Source organism: Megascapheus bottae, chromosome 22, assembly GCF_031878675.1.
Source record: "Megascapheus bottae isolate mThoBot1 chromosome 22, mThoBot2.hap1, whole genome shotgun sequence".
Lineage (NCBI taxonomy): Eukaryota > Metazoa > Chordata > Mammalia > Rodentia > Geomyidae > Megascapheus > Megascapheus bottae.
This window is the reverse complement of record NC_143530.1, coordinates 21,023,252-21,048,876: the sequence shown is the minus strand read 5'-3', so window position 1 is coordinate 21,048,876 and position 25,625 is coordinate 21,023,252. Positions and strand designations below refer to the sequence as shown.

General features: G+C 39.1%; 1 protein-coding gene across 1 annotated transcript in view; it reads right to left on the bottom strand.

The window, feature by feature from the left end:
* Positions 1-25,625, bottom strand: part of Mboat1 (membrane bound glycerophospholipid O-acyltransferase 1) — a 78,849-nt gene that overhangs the window by 16,265 nt on the left and 36,959 nt on the right. The window contains exons 2-8 of the mRNA XM_090355411.1: positions 21,739-21,884; positions 20,391-20,468; positions 14,763-14,858; positions 8,895-8,950; positions 5,986-6,040; positions 4,114-4,297; positions 2,860-3,052 (exon numbers count right to left, since the gene is read on the bottom strand). Coding sequence (XP_090211537.1) covers positions 2,860-3,052; positions 4,114-4,297; positions 5,986-6,040; positions 8,895-8,950; positions 14,763-14,858; positions 20,391-20,468; positions 21,739-21,884 — 808 coding nt within the window. The remainder of the gene's footprint in view (positions 1-2,859; positions 3,053-4,113; positions 4,298-5,985; positions 6,041-8,894; positions 8,951-14,762; positions 14,859-20,390; positions 20,469-21,738; positions 21,885-25,625) is intronic.

Genomic DNA, 25,625 nt, shown 5'->3' with positions numbered 1-25,625 from the left:
AGATACAAGGTTCTATTGCCAGCATTTCCCAAAACAAAATGAGACAAAACAAAAAGTTCTGTCCCGTATTTGTCTTGTCTATTTTAGGCCTAGCTGATGACTTAAATGATGCTTATTTTAGGCTTAGCCTCAGAATAAAACAAGCTTGCTTCTTCCAGGATGAAGGATAAAAAGCACCAAACCCTACCACATCATCCTCCTAAACCAAACAGATAGAAATTCAGTCGAAAAGAGAAAGAAAAACCAAGTGAGAATATGCCAGAAGGAATCTAGTATATGTACGTAAGTAGGATGCATTTATGAGTAACAGAGATTAAAATACACCAAGAGAAAGGCCCTCGAAGTCTTTGTGGACAATGAAAAATAGAGCTAGATTTCCCAAGGCATAGGGCAGCACAGCAATTCATAAATTCTTTCTTCTACCTCTAAGTTCATGTTTTCTACACCTGGTCAGACCTAAAACAGCTCATTATTTTCTGTGTATGTTTATGTACATGTTCTGTGTTTATCTGTATTTGTCACACTTTCACAATGCTAAGAAAAAAAATACCTGATAGATACAAAGTCAAGGTGTGTGCAGCAGAGGAGAATTTATTTTACTTCGTGGCTTTAGAGTTTTCAGAAGAGCAGCGATCACCTCATGGCAGCCAGGAAGTGGAGAAAGCATACCTGCAGTAGCTGCTATTTTCTTTTCATTCTAGCATGGCCCCCAACCTTATGAGAAGGTGTTTGCTCTTATTCCCCTCATTCCCCAATTCTCTCTGGAAATGCCTCACAGACAGATTCAAAAGTGAGCTTTACTTCTTTCCTAAAGACTTTTCAATCCAATAAAGCTGAGAACTGAAATTTGTCATCATTTCACCTGTCCAGGACTCCATAATTGAGACCTTAATGACACTTCTTATTTAATCCTCATAACAGTGATGACAGGCTGGTTATGGTGGGCTTGACAGCCTCCTGAGAAAGGTACCTCACTGCTAGGAACCTATTCTCCAAGAATAAATTTATATGTATATACATATATTCATATATAAAATACATATAGTGATGCCTGTTTAAAAAGCTGCTGAAATGATTCAACAAAATTAAATTCTGTACTGTGCATAGCACAGTATCTGATTCAGAGTATCATGCAAGGAATGTTGGTTGTCATCATCATCATCATCATCATTATCATCATCACTATTATTATTATTGCCAGCTAACTGGGCTCTGAAGGCTAGAGATGCAACATAAACATCAAGAGCACTCAATGCCAGGAACTGAATGTTACAACTCTGATTCTACAACCTAAAATGTTAAGAGCCACTCTGCAAGAAAAATGACTGATCCAAAGTATCAACTCTCAGACCTACCCCTTATAGATGAAGTCAGAATTCCCCAATCTGTATGATAAATGTGCAGCATACTACCCAAGACTTGTTTTAGTCTCACAGAGGTTTAGAGGTTCTGGGTTCACCAGTTCAAAATTGGCTTTCCTTATCTTGTGCTTTGATCTAAATTGTTATTACACACAAATTAATTTGGATACCTGTATGTTGAAGTTTGTGATCCTTTGAACACAGCCTGGGTTAGAGTTGGGCATATTCTAATTAGTACTAAAAATTAGTAGTGGAAAAAAAACACAGAATTGTTTGCTAAGTCCAAAGAAAATAGTGTTATCATTTCAAAATAAACAATAGCTAGAATTAGGCTAACAGCACAGCTCAGTTGAGATGCATGCAGAGGCCACCTTTAAGAACTAACTTTATATCCATGTATAACTTGTACATTAATTATTTGTAAATGGTGTTTAAAAAAACTAGATAAAACAATTATTCAGTTAAGCAGTTTAAATATTCTCTGATATACTATTCATTGCTTCTTTAGTCATAAATAATACAAAGGTTAATTTCCAATCAGCCCTGCAACCTAAACCAGAACAAACTTCAATTTGAGGCTGTGCTAATTAATGAGGTATTTCCACTGAAGCAACCAAAAAAGATAAAGAAAAATAATACAGTAGAGGGATCAAAAATGGGAGGGGGACGGTTAGTCCACAGAGAAAGTTCTCCATTTAGAAAGGGATCATTTTCTACACTCCAAACATTCAAGGAACTTCCAAAAGGCAGATTCTAGCCAGATTCCATCTCCTGTCAGACTCTCTCTACAAGGCCATGAAATAGTCAGTTTTTCCTCCTGAAATCAAAGCCAATCAAGCCAAATCAAAGCCAAAAAACATGAGAAGGGGTATCAATGTGTGAGAAATAACACACCTACTACTTGGTGAATGTAACTGTAACCCCTCTATACATTACCCCGACAATAAAAAAATGAAAATAAAAGATAAAATCATGAAAAAAGTAAAGAAATTTAAAAGTCAGATCTTCTCTAAAACATAAAATGAACCCGACATTCTCTTAAAGAAGTAAGTGTGAGCCAAACTAGCATGTAGAAATTGTAGAATTAATTTGGGATGCATACTATTTACAAACGACCCAGGAAAATTACAAGTCTAACTGTTCTTGAATTTTCCCTTTGCTTTCTGCTATATTCGGGGGTTGAATATGATGGGTGGAAGGAGAAGCTTCTGGTGTTTAACATCTGTTAACAGTGGTTCTACCCAAGAGACAGCAATGATTTTTCCTCTTACCATGGAAAAATTGGTCTATGCAGGATGAAAGAGTGCTGTGAAAGAAGGAGGAGGAGGAGGAGGAGGAGAGGTTTTAAAAAGTAACACTGGCTTAAATGCTTTCCATTAAGGATTGGACATTTTTAATTTACATTTTATTAGTTGATTCAAAGGGTTGCTCTGGCTAAGTCATTCCAAGGAGTATGACTGTACTGCTCATTCATTTAGGGTCACTGCATCCAACTTACCTAATGTCCATGCAAAGTAATATTTGGGCTTTGCAGCTTGCATGACAATGTACAAGTAGCAAAGTCTGGCAGGAAAATTTGCTTGATGGACAAACCAGTCATCAGCCAGGCAAGTGATAGGGAAGGACTTGCTGAGTGTCAGAAAAAAAAGGAGAGACCCCAAGGCGATGTATAACTTGCGTATCACAGCTCCCTACAGATGGGGAAAAATTAGTGTCATCACTCAGGAGACTCAATCACAGAACAACAGCTTTAACACAGTTATGTTAAGGTCAGTGATACTCCAGCAACTGCTATGTATTGTTCCCCCAAAAGAAAAAGAAACATCATGAGTGCCTCTTCATGACACAAACCTGATGATGAGGATCGGGTGCTAGATATAGAAGCAGAATATTCATCTGACACTTGAGGAGTTAAGTGGATCCATGATGGAAGAAAACATCTTTCTGCATATTCTACCGAGTAAAGGGAGGTGCACTTATCACCCAGAGCATAGGAGAAATGGATGCCATTAGAGGATAGCAATTTTCCATCCATAATTTTCAAATCACTATTTGCCAACACTATAATCACTATAAGCCTACATAGTTCAGGAAATAGGCTCGAGTCTCTAGCCAGGAGACTGAAATTTCAGGTATAAAGATATTATGTGAGTGATGGGACATCCGTGCCAGCTCATGGGAAGTCAGGCATGGTTTTAGCATTTCTGGATGGCTCAGATATGGTCGTCTTAGGAGTCAAGCTGTGCAAACTTTTTAAAAATTCCTCTGAAAGGAGTGTTTTCACTCCATTACTCTGACAATACAGATATTCTTATATAGAGATCTATGGTTTGCACCTTCCTAAAAGTGCACTTAAATGGTTTGTAACATGGTGTATGGACAGTACACAGTACACATCTATTTGAGCCTCAAGTTCAAATCAGTAAATATTTACAGGTACTGAACACAATACCAGGCTCCTAAGTATGTGCTCCAACATAAAATGGCCATAATCTTAGATCAAATACATCCTAATATTCCTATGGAGAAAAGTTATCAGCTGACCTTCTGAGTCAATTGTTTTGCATTTCTGTTTTTTGTTTTTGTTCTGAAAGCTGAACCCAGGGCCTCCAGGTTACTAGACAAGTACTCTTAGCACCGAGCCAGATCCTCAACCCTGGCTTTTTCATTAGAGCTATTACTAGAGAAGGTCAACCTAGTGCAAATCCTAGCCTCTGAAAGTCTGAGTACATACTTGGCACTAGAGACTTACAATGGGAGAAGGCTCTGGCAGGCTGTGGGAACCCTTATGCGTCCAGTTCACTTCCAGCAACTTCATGTGTATGTGCCGGCCCTCAATAAAGGCTGCATAGTCCTTGAAGTTGTTGCAAGGGCCAGCGATGACGCTCATGAAATTGAGAAGGTAACTTAAGTATTCCAAAAATGAAGGCTTCACTCTGAAAAATAAGCAGAATCACATTTGTAATCCTAGCTACTCAAGAGGCTAAGACTGAGAATGATGATTCAAAGCCAGCAGAGGCAGGAAAGTCAGTAAAATTCTTTCTTTTTCTTCTTCAATGAGAGTCTTATCTCCAAGTAACCACCAAAACGCCTAAAGTGTATCTGTGGCTCAGTGGTAAAGCACTAGCCTTGAGTGAAAAAGCTAAGGAATAGTAGGTGCCCAGGCTCTGAATTCAAGCCCTAGGATTTGCACCCCCTTGCCCCCACCCCAAAAAAGTAAAAACAGAAACAAAAACTCCTGTTTTTCTATTTATCCAGAATATACAAATGGGAAAGCCATAAATATGGGAATCGCTGTAAATCATTAAGTGACAAGACCTTTTATTAGTTATGTTTTCTATAAATTCCACCTAAGAGAGAAAAATCTTGCAGAAAGGAAGCTCATGAGCCAGGTGGTCAGAGCAGGCACAGAATTCCACGGTGCCCTCTGCTGGCGACTCTGGCTGTAAATCACTCAAGCTAGAGTTACTATCGTTCCATAACAACTCTGAGGTCAGGAAAGGCTTTCTCAGACCTTCATCTATCTATAGCACAAAATGAAGGTAACAGACAGAAAGCAGGGTTGATCAAGATACTTTGAAGTAAGGAAACACCCTCCTCAAATGCCAAAATAAATAGAAAACAAAAGATGGGTGGAACCAAATTCCACTTTGAAGAAAACATACCAAACTAGCTTGATAACAGCCAGCATCTGCTTTGAGATCCAGGCACAAGGTCCTAAACAGACAAAACCAGTAACAGGGAAAGATAACCTGGAGAGAACTGTTCTGCTTGCTGTTTCAATGAATGGCCCTTGGGAAGGCCAGTTTATTCCACCAGGATGTAATTGGGGGAAAGACTTCTGAAAATGATATTGCTTGCCTATTACTGTGACGTGCCCTGTCCCAACTAGATCCCCAGAATGCTTAGCAAAGGACTAGGCCCATTAGAATCTTCCTCTGCGTCCTCTGCTCTCCTCTTCAAGTCTCCATTCCTCCATGAAAGAATGAGGAAGACATCCTCTACCATTTCAGACTCTCCACTTCCCTCCTGATTCTCTCCAGCCAGACAACCCTCCTCATAATAGCTTCTGGGCTCTTTGCAGTGAGCCACCGACATGCATACTCTCCTATTTCAGGAACCTCTTCCTCCTCTCCAATACCATATCATACATCCATAGGAGCCAAAATCCACTGTCAGACTTCCTCCATTCCCCAGCCCATATTCATCTCTCTGCCTTGCTTCCTATCTTTTCCATGCTTTAAGACATGCGTTAATGATCACCAGTTTGTTGAAGGTCCCAGACCTTTCCAGAATAAATTGGGCATAGGCATATCAACCCTGGTGAAAGAGAACCTGACAGAACTAAGAAAATCACAGACCCCTTTACTTGTTGACTTAGCAAGCCCAGGTTTGGGAATCTGTCCTGCATCTAGACCCAAACACGTGTTAAATGGCCTAGAGAAGAGATTACACATCACTACTCCAACATGTGAAAGCCATAAATCAGTGGACAGTGCAAGTGTCTGCCAACGATCAAGTCATTACAAAAACCATCCCTTATCCATATAATAGGATTCATATAAGAAGCAGAAAACTCTAGATTTTGATCTGTAAAGGAGCTGAGCATGCATTGCTAACTCACTTTATGGCAAGACGATGCTGCTCAGCAGAGAGATCTTCAGCTCTTCGACCTAATCCTATGAAAAAGAAAAAAAAACATGAGAAATAGGATATTTGAAGTCAAGTAAGATCACAGATGCTCAAAAATCTTACACCAAGCTTTTGTGGAAAGAGAGGTCAGTTATTTTTACTTCCTAAATCGTAAAGCATCTCTGGCTTTCATGGGATACATATATATATGCTAGGAAGGAAAGGCTGGTAGTACTGTGTGATGGAGAGTACTTTAGCTTACATATGGCCCTAGATTCAAGCCCAATCACAGAAAGGAAGATGTGCTGAATCAAAGAGCTATCCATGAGCACATGTGGAAAAGGAAGATCTCTAGAGGTTCCTTTAAAACGGAGCATTCAAAGGTTGCTGCTATCTAATTAGCATTGCATGGTGTGAACTTCAGAGAAGTCTCCTCCTCCCCTTCATCTGGTAGTTTCTTACTACTGATTTTTAGCACACACAAAACAATATTTCTGCCTTTCTCAGGCTGCACCAGTTTCAATAACCCCTGACGGTGTCCTGTGTACTACATGCTTCAAACTGAGAGGAATAGTACAGGAAATAATTGAAAAAGTAATGAAGACTTTCAGCCAGTTGCTGGTGGCTCACACCTGTAATTCTAGCTACTCAGAAGGCTGAGATCTGAGGATCACAATTTAAAACCAGCCTAGGCCCTAAAGCCCATGTGACTCTTATCTCCAATCTCCAGAATACTGGAAGTAGCACTGAGACTCAAAGTGGTAGAGGCCTTGAGAGAAAAAGCTCAAGGACGGCACCCAGGCCCAGACTCAAGTCCCACCACTGACAAAAAATAAAATAAAAAGATAAATAAATAAATAAAGCATTTTTTAAATGCACCTAAGAGAAACACAGCATTTCTAAGATTTACTCATTCCTCTCACACACAAGAAACACAGAAGGAAAATGTGTAAGACATACTTCAGAAAATAATGTCACACTGAGAAAATTTTTAAAAAATACATTTTGGCCCAAAGTCAGGTTTTTTGTTGTTTGTTTTTCAAATGGCCAGACAAAATGGTTCAAGCTTATAAGCCTAGCTACACAGTAGGATTGGATCAGGAAGAATGGGGCTTCAGACCAACCCTGGGGGAAACGTCAGTGAAACCCTATCACAATAAATAAGCCAGTTGTCTGGAGAACATCTGGGATCCCAGCTATGCAGAAGACATAAGGAAGATGATCTCAGGCCAAGGCTATATACCAGGGAAAAAAAAGCACCAGACCCTATCTATCTAAAAAATAACGAAAACAAAAAGGGACGAATGAGGATGTTCCTCATATACTAAAGCACTTGCTGAACAAGCATGAGGCCCTGAGTTCAAACCCCAGTGCCATCACCAAAAAAGGCAGAAAATAAAGAAAGATGAGAAGAGAGAGAGGTGGGGGGGAAGGAAGGGAGGGAACTCCACTCAAAGATCTCAATAAATAGTACAGAATTGGCCATCTCAATCTTGGGAATTAAATTCATTTCAGCTCTTGGTTCATGTTATTAATATTAGTTGATAACCACTAGCAAGTGAAGATTCAGCTGTAAACAAAGTGAATAGTTGAGCAGCTCAACCAATTTGCCCAGGATCCTGCTTCTGGCATGGACAAACCTCCTATCTTAGGGGTACCTCTCTGTACTGGGCCTGGTTACCCTAAAAACACACCATCCTTGCTAGGAAAGTACTCAAGTCCCTACAGAATGTTTGACGCTCCAAGTGTGAACCGGATATGCTGAGTCTGATGAAATGTAAAGGGTTCCCAAGTTTTAAGTAAAAACTAGAAAACTAACTGTTGGGGATAAATCTTTCCAGCCCTGTCAACATATAAAGAAATCTCTGCAGCCAAAAGCATTTGCTAGAGCAGCACAAATTCACACAACACACTTCCTCTGTCTGGCATCTCTTACACCCATAGTGAAACCCTGATATCCAGGTCAATAGGCATTCTTCCTCCTCTCCCGGGAACATAGTCTGTATGGTGTAAATCACACATCCTGGACATTATTGGGCAGAGCCTGAGAGAAGACAGTGTTGGTTTTTTTACCAAAGGAAGATTCATCCTTCTCACAGCTTTTTATAGGATCAGGCTAATGTCATGAAATTATTTTCTTAAAAACAAACCAAAAACCTAAAACCAGGCACTGGTCACTCGTGCCTGTAATCCTAGCGACTTAGGAAAATGAGATCTGAGGACTACAGTTCAAAGCTAGCCTGGATAAGAAAATCAGTGAGACTCTTATCTCCAATTAATCACACAGTCTTGCACATAAAGCCAGAAATGGAGCTGTGGCTCAAGTGGTAGAATGCCAGCTGATAAACAAAAACATCAGATAAATGAGTTTGAGTCTTAGTCTTGAACAAAAAGAATAATGATAATGATAATCTGAGGAACAGCACTCGGGCCCCGAATTCAAGCAACACACACACACACACACACACACACACACACACACACACACACACACACACGCACACACAACAGCCAGTATTGTTTTGACTTTTTTATAGCCTGGCAAGTTTTTTAAGGAGTACTTTAAAGCAAAAAGAATGCCATTTCCTTAACACATTTGGAAATAAAGGTCAGAGAACATTCCAAGTTAACTTTTAAACATTGTAATGATAAACAGAAAAAAAAATCACTGTTTTTACAATAAATATGTCAGCAAACTGAGACTGCAGATTTGCCAGGGAAATTGATAGGGAGCCACTGTGAGTACAAGCCTATGATGGCAGAGACTTGCACATTTTGAACAAGATAATGAAGTCAGATCCTCTAGAATTTGTCTAAGATGCTCGGTGCACGAAGTATAACAAGAACAGCTTTGAATCCCAGGCCCCATCTAGGAACAAAAAAGAAGCTCATTTTTCTTACCATCATGAACTTGAAAAGCCAAGGTTGTGATCTTCTGAGTGACAATCATCAGAGGCCTAGAAGAAGCAAAACAGAAAAATCAAAAGCAGAAATTTGAAATAAAAAATACTATGGGAAGAAACTTGGTACTATTTCTTTGCATGGTTGTACAGGATGCATCCACTTTTTTTTTTACTGTTATTGTCAAGAGCTAAATAACCTTGTAAATAAATTTTGTTTCCTTTGTTAATCTAACTTCTACTAAACCAGCCTATTAAGAGATATGAACTATAAAATAATGTTGCTTGAAATCTATGGCAAAACTGCTTTCCAGAAGGAGTAAACCAATTTATATTTCCATAGACACTGCATAAGAGTTCTCAGTTCATAATGTTTCCCAAAACACAATTGGGCAACAACAATTGCCAAAAGAGGGGAGGCAAATTATCTACCTGTATCTGGCAAAAGAAAGAATTCCTGCTGCTGCCCTCAAAAGCAAACGCAATTTATACCCTTCGGTGAACAAAAAAGAACAATCAGTTCACTATAACAAATGTAAAAGGAATCAAGTATCAACTTTATTAGAATTGTTTAGCCTCCTCTAGGTGAACAGCAACTGTTTCAGTGCCTTTCACACCCCGCATTCACAGAATAAAAGCATAAAAGGCACTCATAACTACATATTCAGCTTTAAAGAATGTAAAGAATATTAGCAGTATTAGTGAACATACAGTTGGGGTGTCCCCTTTACCATGAAGACCACTCCAGCCCAAGGAAAATGTGATTACTTTTAGAATGCTATATAAAATGTCAACTTTCAGGCCATAAAAGAAATGTAAAACAAAACAACTTGAGATTCCACTTTACCCCAGTTAAAGTGTCCATTATCAAGTAATCTAACAGCAACAGATGCTGGTAGGGATATGGCCAGAAGGGAACACTAATGCACTATTGGTAGGAATATAAACTTGTTCAACCACTCTGGAAAGCAGTCTGGAGGTTCCTCAAAAGACTAAACATAGAGCTCCCCTATGACCCAGCAATCCCACTCCTGGGCATTTATCCAAGTTTCCACAAACAAAGCCATATTAAACCTACCAGAACAACTATGTTCACTGCAGTGTTATTTACCATAGCTACAATATGGAACCAACCCAGATGCCTCTCAGTAAATGAGTGGATCAAGAAAATGTGGTATACATATACCAAGGAATTCTATGCTGCCATCAGAAGGGATGTCACTACCTCATTTAGAAGGAAATTGAAAGACTTGGAAAAAAATCATACTGACTTAAGCAAGCCAGACCCAAAGGAACATAAGCCCCATGGTTTCCCTCATTTGTAGTAATTAGTAAGCATCTAGAATCCTTCTAGCAGAGGGTTACAATAGATCAAAACTGTATGCATATGACTATATAAGATGAGCCTAAGCAAAATGAACTTCAGGATAAGAGAACAAAATATTTATTTTTGTGTTTTTTGTTCTCAATGTACTATGTGAAGGTTTTTCTTTACTCATTTGTTTGATTGTTTGTTTTCCTTATGGTTTATCCCCTGTTGTGGTTACATCTGACTTTGGTACCTGGTGTAATGTATACACATCTATATGCTTATGTGAATCAGGGAAGGAAAGGGGAAAAACAAGACGATGTGACAAACAACAAAGGGTAAACCAGTGTAACAGCAATGTTCACAGAACAATAGGTTGGAAATGAACTTTACAATTGTGGGGGGAGGGAGAGAAAGTGGGAGAAAATCATGGGAAGAGGAAACAATGTTCAAGAAGTAATGTACTTACTATCTCATGAATGTAACTGTAACCCCAGTTTAAAAGAAAAATAAAGACGGGCACCTGTGGCTCATGCTTGTAATCTTAGCTACTCAGGAAGGTGAGATCTGAGGATTGTGGTTCAAAGCCAGCCCTGGCATGAAAGTCCATAGATTATTATCTCCAGTTAACCACCAAAAAATCCACTGTGGCTCAGAGTGGTAGCATGCCAGCTTTGAGCTGAAGAGCTTGTACAAGGCCCACCTCCAGAGTTCAAGTCCTACAACCGATCAAAAAGAAAATAATAACAATTTCTAAAAGTTGAGTGTCTTCATTTGTCATAATCAGTAGAAACCTTGGGCTCTCCTAGAAGAGATTTATAATAGAACAAAACCTAGATACATAAGGCCCGATAGTATGATACTAAATGAAAGGACCTCCAGGATATAGAAACAAAAGCCATATAATGAGTGATTGTTGTCCTTAATGTACTAGGTTAGCTCTCATCTCTTTTGCTGTCCCTTGGTTATCTCATATTGTTACAGTATTTCACCTTGTTATCTGATATATTGTATATATGCTTGATGGGTTATTTGAAATTGGATAGGGAAGGGGGGAAAAAAACATGAGCGGCGTGGTGCGGGGGAGGGAAATGGGGACCATGACATGAGAAAGGGTATCAATGTATGTGAAGTAATACACCTTCTATCTGGTGAAAATAATGTAACCCTTCTATCAATTACAATAAAAATATATGAAAAAAAAGTTGAGTGTCTTTCTATTCAAAATAAAATTTCAAATTTTAAGAATAACCTCCTGCACAACTTTATGTGTTCTTGCAAATTAAAACATCTCTACAAGTCTTGGACACCAAATGCGAAAGACATCCAATCCCATTCAATTTCCATCTTTGCTCTTCTAAACACATCACAAGGCTGTATACTGGTGGTAATCCTAGCTGCTCAAGAAGCTGAGATCTGCGGTTACAACTGAAAAGGTGTGGCATGGCAAAGTGTGTGAACAATACTGAGATTTGCCCAAAGGCTCACAATAGAAAAGTTGCCACATCTGTGAAAAACATGGCTTCATCTCTTGATAAACCCCCAAGGCATGCTATTTTGACTGAAATCAGTGACATCAATTCCATTCTGAAAAATAACCTGTGGTGGTTTACAGGCTGATAATGAGAACAGACATGGGTCAGGATCCAATGTCTGTGATTGACAATTGGTGTTATAAAAACATCTGGTCAATTTGGGGTTGGGGAGGTGGTGGTAACATGTATCTCTCCATTTATGTTGACTGACATTATCAAAGAACACAGATGCATGCCAGGGAGCCCCTGTTCAGGGGCTGTGCTAGGGAAAAACAGTTGCTTCACAATGATCTGCAGAAAAAGTCACCATACCCCCTGAGAACAATCCGGAAATATAATCATGTACACCTCTCAGGTAGCAGACACATTTTCTTTTATGTGTTCCCCAACGACAATGTCCCTGCTATTTTCAAACACTCTGCAGTTTCCTGTGCACTGTCAGAGGTTTCTTCATTCAAGGTTTGCAAACAAATGTCACAGAATCAACATCACTCGAGGACAAGTCTCAAAACTGTGCTGTCGAAGGTGAAATTGACAGGAAGTGATTTCCATCCTCCTCCCCTGCGGCAGACCCCAAGTCACCACCCTGTGCAAGAACAAGCCTGTTTTTTCCTACATGCTCTTCATTGTGTTCTCCCTTTTGGTCATTTTCCACAATTCTGAATATAGCAAAAATGCACAAGAATTTACACTGGTTTTTTTGTTGTTGTTTTCACAATAGGTTCTTATTATGAAAGCAGACTGGCCTCAAACTGATACTCTGCCTGCCTCAGCCTCTTGAATGCTCGGATTACAGTTATAACCCATCATGCCCTGCTGAATTTATGGTTTTAATAAAACCAAGGGAAGAGGAGGAATAACAAGAGTAGCAAGAAATGTGAATAAAGGTGCTCTTATACCATCAGAATCAAGAAACAGTTATTAATCTTCATATGGGACAGATTCATAAAGTGATGTGTACGAGTTTCTTAGAGCTGCTATGACAAATTACAGCAAGCTGGGTAGCTTATAACAACTAAGAAAGAAGGAAAGAAGCAAGGAAGGAAGGAAGGAAGGAAGGAAGGAAGGAAGGAAGGAAGGAAGGAAGGAAGGGGGAAGAAATACGTTTTTTTCTGTTTTCTGGTGGTTAATTGGAGATAAGACTCTCACAGACTTTCCTGCCCAAGCTGGCTGTGACACTTGACCCTCAGATCTAAGTCCACTGAGTGGCCAGTATACGGCATAAGTCACCAGCGCCCAGCTCAAATATTTTATTTTATTAAAATATTTTATTATTATAAAGATGACATATATACAGAGGGATTACATTTACATATGCCAGGCAATAGGTACATTTCCTTTTGTGCAGTGTCATCTGTTCCCTCATTCTCTCCCATTCCTTCCTTCCCACAAGTTGTATATATAATTTACATTATAATACCATTATTAATATATTTTGGGGATGTGGTACTGGGGTTTGAAGCACAAGACTCCAAGGCAGGTGCTCTCCTGCTTGAGCCATGACCTTGACCCTATTTTCTATTTTTCTAATAAGGTTTATGTTTATATCCAGAGTGATCTGAACCATAACGTTCTTATTTATACTTCCACAGAGTTCAAGCAGCTTTAAATTTGTTGAGATGGTATCGTTCGTTTTTAACCCAGGTTGGCCTCAAACTCCAATCCTCCTGACCTCTACCTCCCAAGTAGCTATGAATATAGGCTTGAACCACTACACCTAGCCAACAAATGAATTTTCTCTCTCACTGTTCTAGAGACTAGAAGTCCTGACTAGAATGCACAGCATCCCTGGTGTGTGACATTGGGCCTTGAACACTGGTGACTCAGAAATTGTTGTAGACAATCCTGTTTTAGACAATCCTTTTTAGGCTAAAAAGACATATATATATATATATATATATATGAAACAGATGATAGTGTTCTTCATGGGGAAGATAAAAAATTTGTGTGCAGTATCACAAGCAGTATAGCTGGAGGGTTTGTCAAATAATGAATCTCCTAGAAACACTGGGAAAAGTGAGAGACATCAACTTATTTGTTTGTCTAAGATAGTTCTAAGCACTATTCTCAGTTCCAGAGATGGGGGGGTGTCTGAAACCAAGACAGAAAAGCCTATTGATTAAACATTATGGGGAGTCACAACCTTGAATGCTTAGCACAACACTTCAGAAATCTGTGACCCCTTCACACAGTGCCTTTTCTCCATCCAGTCACCAGATGAGTTGGGATTAAACATGGAGGTGGGGAGGAGACCTAGAGCTGCCTGCAGATATGGAAACTGATTTCTAGGAAGGTGTGTGGTAACAATGTCTTTGTCTCCAGGAACAGCTCTGTTTTAGCATATCCTCCCAGAGATCGATAAAATGCTGTTCTCGAGCTGACGTCAGCTGGACATAGAACGGGCACTGATCCAAACAGGAGCGGACTGGTCCCCCAAGGAAGAGACAGACACAACGTTCACAAGTTATATGGGGGCTTTACTATGCCAGACATTACTCTTGTTGCTGCCAGCGGGATCTGGGAATGAGATGGGATGTCAGAAGAAAGTAAAAGGGTCATAGCAGTAGCTATATAATAGGAGAATTTCTGTATCCTACATCATGCACCACTGAAGAGAGATGGCAAACTTTTAAGGTTAAAGCAGCTAAACAGTAAATATTGTAGGCTTTTCAGGCTATACAGAACTACTTGACTCTGCCGCTGTGGTACAAAAGCAGCCACACATCAATATGTGCCTGGTTATGTTCCAATAAAACTGTTAAACAGAGCCGGAAAGGGGGAAAGAATACGACTCATGGCCTGTGGCTTGTGACCCATGCTTACAATGTAGCAGAGCTAATAGTTGTACAGAACAGCCACAGCTTCAACCTCAACCTCATTAGCACAATGTTACCAAGTGATTTAACAGCCATTAATGATCCTTACATGTGTCCTTGATGTTAACAGAGTCCTAAGGACGAAGCCAAAGTCAGCAATCCAGTCACCACCCCCCCACACACACCCCTTCCAAATTAAAGCTACTCACCCAGAAAAATCAGTAGTGAGAATTCCATAGTGGAAGATGTATATTCGGCTGATATGGCATATGGTAAGGTAACCCATTGCTACACAAAACGAGTACCTGAAATCCAAAACACAGATAACTGATTCACTTTGCTCAATTAATATTACACTCTTCCTCTCTTTAACTCTATATCTGATGGGCACAAAGTCCTGTCTTCACCAGATGTCTTTCTTAGCCTGCAAAGCCTTTCTCCATCCTACAGTTCATCGGAGAACTGCCTACCAGGCACTGCACAGGCAACAATGTCATGTTCTCCTGGTTGTTTGGCTTATTCTTACTCCAGTCACCCCATCCCATGTCCTTCTCCCTGACCCCAGCATGGCTCATTGCTGCATGCCTGTATTTTTCTAGTACTGCACACTAACCTACGTCATTTCAATATTAAAATGTCAGTGTGGGTATATGTTTCCTCAATGCTGTGACCTTGAACATCCCAGCCCTTGGCTTGACCCACTAGAGGGAGTCAGCAACTTTTGGTGGAAACAAACTAAAGGGAATCACTAGAATCATTTCCGATGATTCAGGAGCCCACAGATCCAGACAGAAATTCAGAGGGCATAACTTTTAAGATGTAGCATAAAACAGGGAAGAGGAATACTAAGTTATATTGAAATCCACATAGACACATTAAAACAATTCACAAAGACTAGGTCAATATGAGGAATAGTAAGAAAGGGTAACAAACATTCATTTGGTAGAAAAAGATAGCCAGATGGTGAATTCTAAAGCATTCTATAAATTCTAAAGCATTACATAACCTTATGGTCTCTCTCCCTTTATTTATAAACAAAGATCACAGGATGAAAAACTAGGGATAGTTCAGTGGTAGAGACCTTTCTTATCATGTGCAAGGCCTTGGCTTCTATCCTGGACTGGGAGAGAGGGAAAGAGAAAGGAAGGAAGAGGAGGGGAGGGAGACATGAAAGCTGGGAGGGGAGGGAAGGAGGAGGGGAAGTAAAGGAAAGAGGAGGGGAAGGGAGGAAGGAGGGAAAAATGGGAGGGGGTGGAAGAGAGAAGGAGGGAAAAGGGGTCAGGGAAAGAGACTGAATAACTGTACTTTGAAAATCTAAAACTTGAAATGAATTGAGATCAAAAATACTCTGAAACTAACATTTCTGAGGGTCATGTCACGTTCCTGAGATGATAGTAGGATGGAGGGAGGCCTTATTGTCTGCAGTACCCTGTCTCTTCCTCCAACCACTTCACGAGCTCAAGACAAAACCACAAAATACATCCACAGGGCAGGTTCGCCAGGAGTCATTTAACAGAGCCAACCCAGCCTCTTCTCCTTTTGTCTAAGCCCAGACCTCCCCTGGGCTCAGAGACAGAGCAGATTCAACTCAGATTCAATTCAGCTGTCAAGGATGGGGCCAAGGACTAAACTACCAACACAGCTGGGTAATATAATCATGACTGGACTAGACCTGAAAAGTCAAAATATCCATGAGTGGTAGAGAAAAAGGATTTGTGGAGACAAAGAGGAGTTCATATCCCAGCATTGGCAAATTAATCTGTGGTGTAATACAGTGGCAGAGCAGTTGTTTTGGAAAAGAGATTGGTACTGACTGGAACAGAAAGGATGGTGATCTGGGTCATGGTTATGTGGGTGTATTCACTTAGTAAAAATGTATTTATGTATTTCTCTGAGCATTCATTTCCTAGTGTTGGGTGGAAAAAAATCCTATAAAGGTGTCTTAGAAAGAGTATATTTGAGATAATAGACCATCAAATGCCGCAATTAGAATAGTATATATAGGAGCCAGGAGTTTGGCCTAGTGGTAGAGTGCTTGCCTAGCATGCACAAAGATTCTTCAGTATCACATACATAGAAAAAGCTAGAAATGGTGCTTTGGCCCAAGTGGTAGAGCTCTAGCCTTGAGAAAGCCCAAGCACTCAGGCCCTGAGTTCAAGCCCCAGCACCATCCAAAATATAGTATATATAGAAATATATATAATGGGTAATATATATAAGTATATTTTGAATAAAACATATGTAATATATTATTATATTTCAGACAATAAAATATTGAATACTATATAAATAAGAGTTTATTGATCCATATGGCAGCAAAAAGTATTCCTCCCCCAAGTGAAACGGATCATAAATCACAAAGACTCTTATACTCCTGTCTTGAAGGGAATCTGAGATCAAACCTAACATTTACAGGTGATAGACGTGTACAGAGATGTTGCATTCTCTTTCCAGATCTCAGATTTTCTAGCTCTAGTCTAGTGGGTTCTTTCCTTGAAACAACTCAAGAAGAAATCACTTGGATTTCTTTTTCTTTTTTTTTTTCAATCTACCCCAGTCCATCCTTCGGGAACTATAAATCACTCCCTACCTCTGCAAAGCTCGCAAGCTCCCAAGCTCCCAGGCAAACAGGAAAATGGAAAAAGTCAGTTTAGTCACTGAACACAATCTACCACTACTAGATCACTTCTATGGGGAAGGTCTGTACATTGTAAACGTCTCAGCACTGCCCAAGCTCTAGCCACTGAACTGGAATGCTGGAAATCTGACTCTACCCTGGTACAAGTGTGCATATGAGTTCTTGGCCCTCTAAATGAGGGTCCTCACTCTATGTACATCCCATGCATTGGGGGAGAGCGGTTAACGTACAGTGAGGAAACAGTTAGCAATGGACTAGAGGGCACATTATTACCAATCATTTAATTGCCTTCAAATTGGTTTAGGTCTGGTGCTGATAGCTCTCATCAGTAATCCTAGCTACTCAGGAGGCCAAGATTTGAGTGTCAAAGCTGGTTCAAAGCCATGAGATTTATTTCTAATTGACCACCAAAAGGCTGTAATTAGAGATGAGGCTCAAGTGGTAGAATACTAAACTTGAACAAAAGAGCTAAGGATCAGTGCCCAAGCCCTGAGTTTAAGACCCAGTATTAGAACAAAGAAAGAAAGAAAGAAAGAAAGAAAGAAAGAAAGAAAGAAAGAAAGAAAGAAAGAAAGAAAGAAAGAAAGAAGAAGAAAGGGAGGGAGGGAGGGAGGGAGGGAGGGAGGGAGGGAGGGAGGGAAGGAAGGAAATGGTATTTAGGAAATGCCAAGAAATCTCACATGGTCTTACCACCACTTTTAGATAAAATAATAATAATAATAATAATAATAATAATAATAATAATAATAATAATGTCTGTAATCGTAGCTACTCAAGAAGCTGAGATCTGAGAATCATGGTTCAAAGCTAGCCCAGGCACTAAAGTCTGTAAGACTATTATCTCCAATTAACCACTAGAATTAACTGGAAGTGGTACTGTAGCTCAAGGCGCAGGGTGGCATCCTTGAGCTGAAGAGTTTATGGACAGAGTTCAAGTCCCATGACTGACCAAAAAAAAAAATTGTATAAGCACTTAGCCATATAAAGTACTTCTAAAACTCATTCTTTCCAGGTTAGGAAAAAAATAGACTTATTATTTTTCCCCTAGGGGGAAAAAAAACACTATTCTTTCAAGGAAGGTATAGAGAAGAGAGATAATTGGAATTGAGTTTTTCAGAGCTCATTTAAACACTACAAGACTATTAAGTTTAAACGTATGCAAAAAATATTTTCCTCTGAAACCCAGAAATTTACTGCCACTACAAAATTATATACTGAAAAGTAAATTTTAATGTTGTAAAGAAAGAAATATATTCTGCTGGTACTATTATTAGTTCAAGAGCTACTGAGGCTGTAAAAGGTATATGCTTTACAGAAAAGCTATCAGGAAAAGAAAAAAAAAGACATAAAAGTATCTTAAGCAGATTCTAGTGGCTCATGGCCTATAACCACAGCTATTCTGGAGGCTGTGACCTAAAGAACTGAGATATGAAGCCAACCTGGGAAGAAAAAGACTTCATCTCTAAATTAACAGGCAAAAAACAAGAGTGAATGCAATGGCTCAAGTGGTAGAACACCAGATAGGAACAGAAAAGACAGAGTAAAAGCTCAAGGACACAAGTTCCAGTCCCAGTACTAAGGAGAGGAAAAGAAAAGAATGACATCGCCCCATTTGTTAGGAAATGGAAAGACTTAGAAAAAATCATATTAAGTGAAGTAAGCCAGACTCAAAGGAACTTAGGCTCAATGGTTACCTTCATTTGTCATAATCAGTAGAAACCTTGGGCTCTACTAGCAGAGATTTGCAATAGAGCAAAATCTTGATACATAGGGACATATAATGTGAAGCTAATTGAAAGGACCTCCAGGATAGTGAAACAAAAGCCATATAATGAATGATTGTTGTCCTTAATGTACTATGTTGTCTCTCATCTCCTTTGCTGTCCCTTGGTTATCTCATATTGGTATAGTATCTCACTTTGTCATCTGATATATTGAATTTATTTGTATTTGGATATTTGAAGTTTGATAGGGAAGGGGGGAAAACCAAGATGGGTGGGGGGGTGTGGGGGGGGGAGGGAAATGGGTACCAAGACATGTGAAAGGGTATCAATGTATGTGAATTAATGCACCTTCTATCTGGCAAATATCATGTAACCCTTTTACTAATTACAATAAAAAAAATTTAAAAAAAAGAGGAAGACAGTCATTGTTTTTACAGAATTTCTATCCAGAGTTGCCAAAAGGCAATCAATGCTGTTTTTCAGGAAGCTCACAGGCAACAAGACAACACATACCTAACTGCCTGGCAGGCAACCTTCAAGATAGAGTTACATTACCTCCATATTTGAGATCACAACATCATAGTAATTCTCTTTTCTTCTGCTTAAATAGCTTTATTATAAATATGCAAAGTATATCATTTCATATGCTTGCATTATGTATATATACCCAGAAAACTATCCCCAAGTTCAAGATCATGAACGTGAGGGATCCCTTCCCAGAAGTGTCTGCAAGCTATTTTGAGACCCCCCTCATTTGAGTCCCTGCACCATATTACTCCCCAAAAGCCTCTAATCATCTGGCACCATAGATCAACCTATATTTTCTAGAACAAGTTCTAGGGTTTCTTCCACCTGGCACATTTATTTTGAAATGTGCCATGCCATTCTATATTTACAGCATTCATTCTTTTCTCCTGCTCAGTAGTATCCCTTTATGGTAGTTATCTAAGTTGTCTCTAGTTTGGGGCTACCACAAATATAGCTGGGCTGATAAACTGATAAATTCTCTTTCACCTGAGACTAGCTTCACAGCCCACATTTTCCATACAGCCTTCTAGAAGTCTCTTATCCCTCCTTCTGTATCCTAGAGAAGCTAATATGTACAACTGTAGAGAATGAGCAAAGTATACATTTCCCCTGGAAATACTTTTTCAAAGATCATACAACAAGGCCTGGCACAGTGGTCCATGCTGAAATCTCAGCTATACAGGAGAATATCATGGTTCAAGGCCAGTTATGATGACAGCTAGCAAGAACCATCTCAACAAATACAGCAAGAAAGGAGCAGTTGAAAGCTAATCCCGTGCAAAAGCAAAAGACATTGTCTAAAAAACAATTAAAATAGGAAACAATTGTGGGCATGACTTACGTGGGTTAGCTCCTGCCTATCACACAAAAGGCCTTGGTTTTCAAACCTCAGAACCATAAAAAAAACATTAAAAATAACCTCACATTATTGATTTCTAGAGTCTTACCTGTGAACATTAGATACACTTGCAGTGACCATGACTCCATAACACAGTAACACCAGCACAAAAAGATGTATAGAGTACCTTTAAGACATAAGGGAGGGAAAGATGGACCCAGAATGTATTTCATATTCACATTCCTGTTAGCTACTCCACCTCCCCTCCCCCTCCAAAGCAAGTGATTTGTGAACTCTTGTTCACATCAGAGAAAGTACAACAAGCAATTGGGCGTGTCAAGATTCTGTATCCTGAAGGATCACCTGGAAGCCAGGACCTACCAGCCAACAGCAGTTCTACTCACTAATGAATGTCTGTACTATTTTCACATCCATATAGACAACAGGGTTCTTGCTCTAAAACAGTACCAAAAATTAGCCTTCCACGGATACCAACCAAGGCTTTCTTTTACATGACCGATGATTCAAAATATAAATCCCTTCTTAAAGGCATGTCCAATCGTCCAGGTCTCAACCTCTCATAAGTAGCTAGGATTGCAAGCATGAGTAGCCAACATCAGGCTCAGAAGTCTTTTTAAGGAAAACATGCAATGCCATGACTTTCATTGATAGTTCATTGGTTTCAGATTCTTATGCATAATAAAGATTCCTGCAGTGGCCTTATGATTTTACAGTTAGGTATTTACAATGTTACTAAACTTTTCAGTAGATAGCTGGTATTTGACAATGACACTCACACACACACACACACACACACACACACACACACACACACACACACACATACACACACACGAATGATTGAGTTTTTGTAATGCTGGAGATGGAATCCGGGACCGTATACAGGTGAGGCCAATGTTCTACTACTACTGAGCTACATCCTCAGCCCTTGATTTTATTTGAATCTGTGACTTTCCAGGTAGCTTAGGCTACCCTCAAACTTCCAATCATCCTGTTTCTGCCTCCCAGTGATGGAATTAGAGACATGCTCTACACATCTGACCATCTACTTCTTACCTTAGTGCAACAAAGAAGATCACCACAAGGTGTGGAATCTGACCTGAAATCTCAGCTACTTGGGAGGCTAAGAATGGGAGGATTACACTTCCAATCCAGTCCTGAGCAAAAAGGTAACAAGACCTTATCTCAACAGCAAAATCAAGATGTAGTGACATGTACATGTCATTCTGGATATAACAGGATATTTGAATAGGAGGAACACAATCCAGTTCAACCTGGGCAAAAAGAAAGATCCCATCCTAATCAAATAAGCTGAGGGCTTGAGCACCTTGCCAAGTAAAGAATGAAACCCTGCGTTCAAGTCCCTATACCACATACAGAGAAAAAAAAACATATCACTACAGAACACATTTAGAATTTATGAATTACATACTCACCAGCCAAAGCAAAAAATGACAAAGTAAATTCCCAAAATGGTGGCAAATGCATGTCGGACCTGGGGACTGGTTTTACCAGGATGTAAGTAGATGCGAAACCAGAAGGCTGCAGACAAGGCAAAGAGCTGGCAGGCCACAAAGTTAACCTACCAGAGGGAAAAGAGAAAAGAAATAAGAAAAATATTTTACTCTTTTGTCCACATGTAAATTTTTTTTTAACTTGGAAACTTCTTTTTTCTGCTGATTTCTATATCACGATACATGGTCAAGCTTGGCTTTGATTTTGTCCTTGACTTGGAAGAGGTATAAAATGAAATAGCAAAAAATAAAATAAAATCTTGGTACATAAGGCCATATAGTATGAAGCTAATTGAAAGGACCTCTAGAATATTGAAACAAAAGCCATATAACAAATGATTGTTGTCCTTAATGTACTATGTTGTCTCTCATCTCCTTTGCTGTCCCTTGGGTATCTCATATTGTTACAGTATCTCACTTTGTTATCTGATATATTGAATTTATTTGTATTTGGTTATTTGAAATTTGATAGGGAAGGGGGGAAATCCAAGATGGGGGGTGGGGGGAGGGTAATGGGTACCAAGACATGAGAAAGGGTATCAACGTATGTGAATTAATGCACCTCTTATCTGGCAAATATCATGTAACCCTTTTATTAAATACAATAAAAAATTTTAAAAAATAAAATAAAATAAAACAACTACAAGTTGAAGTGGTCTGAGAAATGTGATAAACCCAACATTTTTCTGTAGTCCCTTCAGGCTAACCCAATTGCTTTCCTGATCCCACACGCTAGAAAGTTTGGGTGTACAGTGAACGTATAGACAAGACATAAGCTGTCCATAAGATTTCTTGTCTCTAGCACTACCCTAAGACAAAGAATGAATTGGGACTCAAAGCTAGGCAGGAAGGCCCTTCCTTTCTTACCTTAAAATCGAAGGTTTTTCCAGAGAGGCTATGAAGAGTTTCCTGATTCTAGTGTTCTCATTTTACATTACCAGCAAATAGGCAAAGGTATTCCTCAAATTCAAGGCATGACACTCAAGACTCCTAAGAGATCTAGTCCTCCATTAAAACTTCCAGGAACAGACACACTGAAAACTTTACAAGAAGGAATAGGAGATACACTAGGCCTCCTTGGCACAGGTCGAAACTTTCTTAATAAGGACCAAGAATCACAACAAATCAGAGAAAGGCTGGAGAAGTGGGACTGCATTAAACTGCAGAGCTTTTGTATGGCAAAGGACATAGCCAGTAAATTAATTAGGAAGCCTACAGAGTAGGAGAAGATCTTCACCAACCAAACAATGGACAAAGGCCTCATATCTAAAATATATCAACAACTCAAAAAATTGAATCACTCCAAAACTAAAAGTAACAACCATCCCATTAAAAAATGGGCCAAAGACTTAAAGAGAGTCTTCTCTGAAGAAGAAACAAAAATGGCCTATAGACACATGAAAAAATGCTCAACATCTCTGGTCATAAAAGAAATGCAAATCAAAACAACTCTAAGATTCCACCTCACTCCAATTAGAATGGCCAGGATCAGGAAAACGAATAATAACAGATGCTGGAGGGGATGTGGCCAGGAGGGATCACTACTACACTGTTAGTGGGAGTGCAAACTCGTTCAACCACTATGGAAAGCAGTGTGGCAGTGCCTCAAAAGGCTAAACATAGAGCTCCCCTATGACCCAGCAATTCCACTACTTGGTATTTACCCAACCATCCAGAATCTAAGGCATACTAAATCCACTAGCACAACAATGTTCATTGCAGTATTATTCTCCATAGCAAAGATATGGAACCAACCTAGATGTCCCCCAGTTGATGAGTGGATCAACAAGTTGTAGTATTTGTACACAATGGAATTCTATGCTACTGTCAGAAAAAATCACATCGACCCATTTGTTAGGAAATGGAAAGACTTAGAAAAAATCATATTAAGTGAAGTAGGCCAGACTCAAAGGAACTTAGGCTCAACAGTTTCCCTCATTTGTCATAACCAGTAGAAACCTTGGGCTCTACTAGCAGAGATCTGCAATAGAGCAAAACCTTGATATATAAGGCCATATAGTATGAAGCTAATTGAAAGGACCTCCAGGATATTGAAACAAAAGCCATATAATGAATGATTGTTTTCCTTAATGTACTATGTTGTCTCTCATCTCCTTTGCTGTCCCTTGGTTATCTCATATTGTTACAGTATCTCACTTCGTTATCTGATATATTGAATTTATTTGTATTTGGTTATTTGAAATTTGATAGGGAAGGGGGGAAAACCAAGACGGGTGGGGGGTGTGGGGGGGAGGGTAATGGGTACCAAGACATGTGAAATGGTATCAATGTATGTGAATTAATGCACCTTCTATCTGGCAAATATCTTGTAACCCTTTTACTAATTACAATAAAAAATAAATTAATTAATTAATTTAAAAAAATAAGGCCATATAGTTTGAATCTAATTGAAAGGACCTCCAGGATACTGAAACAAAAGCCATATAATGAATGATTGTTGTCCTTAATGTACTATGTTATCTTTCATCTCCTTTGCTGTCTCTTGGGTATCTCATATTGTTGCAGTATCTCACTTTGTTATCTGATATATTGAATTTATTTGTATTTGGTTTTTTGAGATTTGATAGGGAAGGGGGAAAACCAAGACAGGGGGTGGGGGGGTGGGGGGGAGGGCGATGGGTACCAAGACATATGAAAGTGTATCAATGTATGTGAATTAATGCACCTTCTATCTGGCAAATATCATGTAACCCTTTTATTAATTACAATAAAAAATTATTAAAAAAAAGAAAACAAAACTCACAAACACACAAAAAAAAAACCTTCCAGGAACAGCCAGACAATGGTGGCTCACGCCTAAAATCCTAGCTACTCAAGTGGCTGAGATCTAAGGATCCAGTTAGAAGCCAGCCCCTAGGAAAGTCCCGAAGAGACTTTTATTTCTAAGTAAACAATCAAAAACCAAGTGGTTATGGAGCTGTGACTCCAAGTGACAGAGTTAGTCTTGAGCAAAAATTGCTTAGGGACAGTGCCCAGGCTCTGACTTGCAGACCCAAACTGAAAACAAAGGAACAAAAACACTTCTAGTAGCAAGTCTGGACAAGTATGCAAGTGAAACATTCAATTTTTTTAGAAAAAAAAACAAGGCATATTTTACATATGGACTATGGCAAAGCTAATTGATAAATTATCCTCCTAGTGTTTGGGATCATCTCTGACATGAGAGAGAGAGACAAACACAGAGACAGAGGATTTAACTTTTTTTTTTAAAGAAAAGCAAACCATGTGCATGGTATCTTTAATATGTGGCTATTAGATCCAAACAGTACAAGAGAGAGGACTCAATATTTGCGTACCCAATGCTATGGACATGGTATTGGAAATATAAACACAACTACATAGACATAAAAATTTATGACTCTATAGACATAACGTTTTATTACATAGATTAATATATATCTAACCCTCAGCCTAATTTTAATTATGTTCTAAAATCTAAGTGTCAGTTATTGTATATAGAGATTCTCTTCTTGAATACTTGTTTGTTAAACACGTCATTTGAAATATGACGTAAAAATCAATGTTAATAAATTCTTTTTAAAAAAGAAAGAAAATCATGTGATTTTAGTCCTTGCTCCTGTTGATGTGTTGAATTATATTAATTGATTTGCGTATGTTGAACCAGCTTTGCCTCCCTGTGATGAATCCTGTTTGATCATAGTGTATAATTTTTTGAGGAGTGTTGCAGATGGTTGGCCAGTATTTTGTTGAGAAGTTTTGCATCAGTGTTGATCAAAAAAATAGGTCTATAGTTCTCTTTCTTTGATGAATCTTTGTCTGGTTTGGGG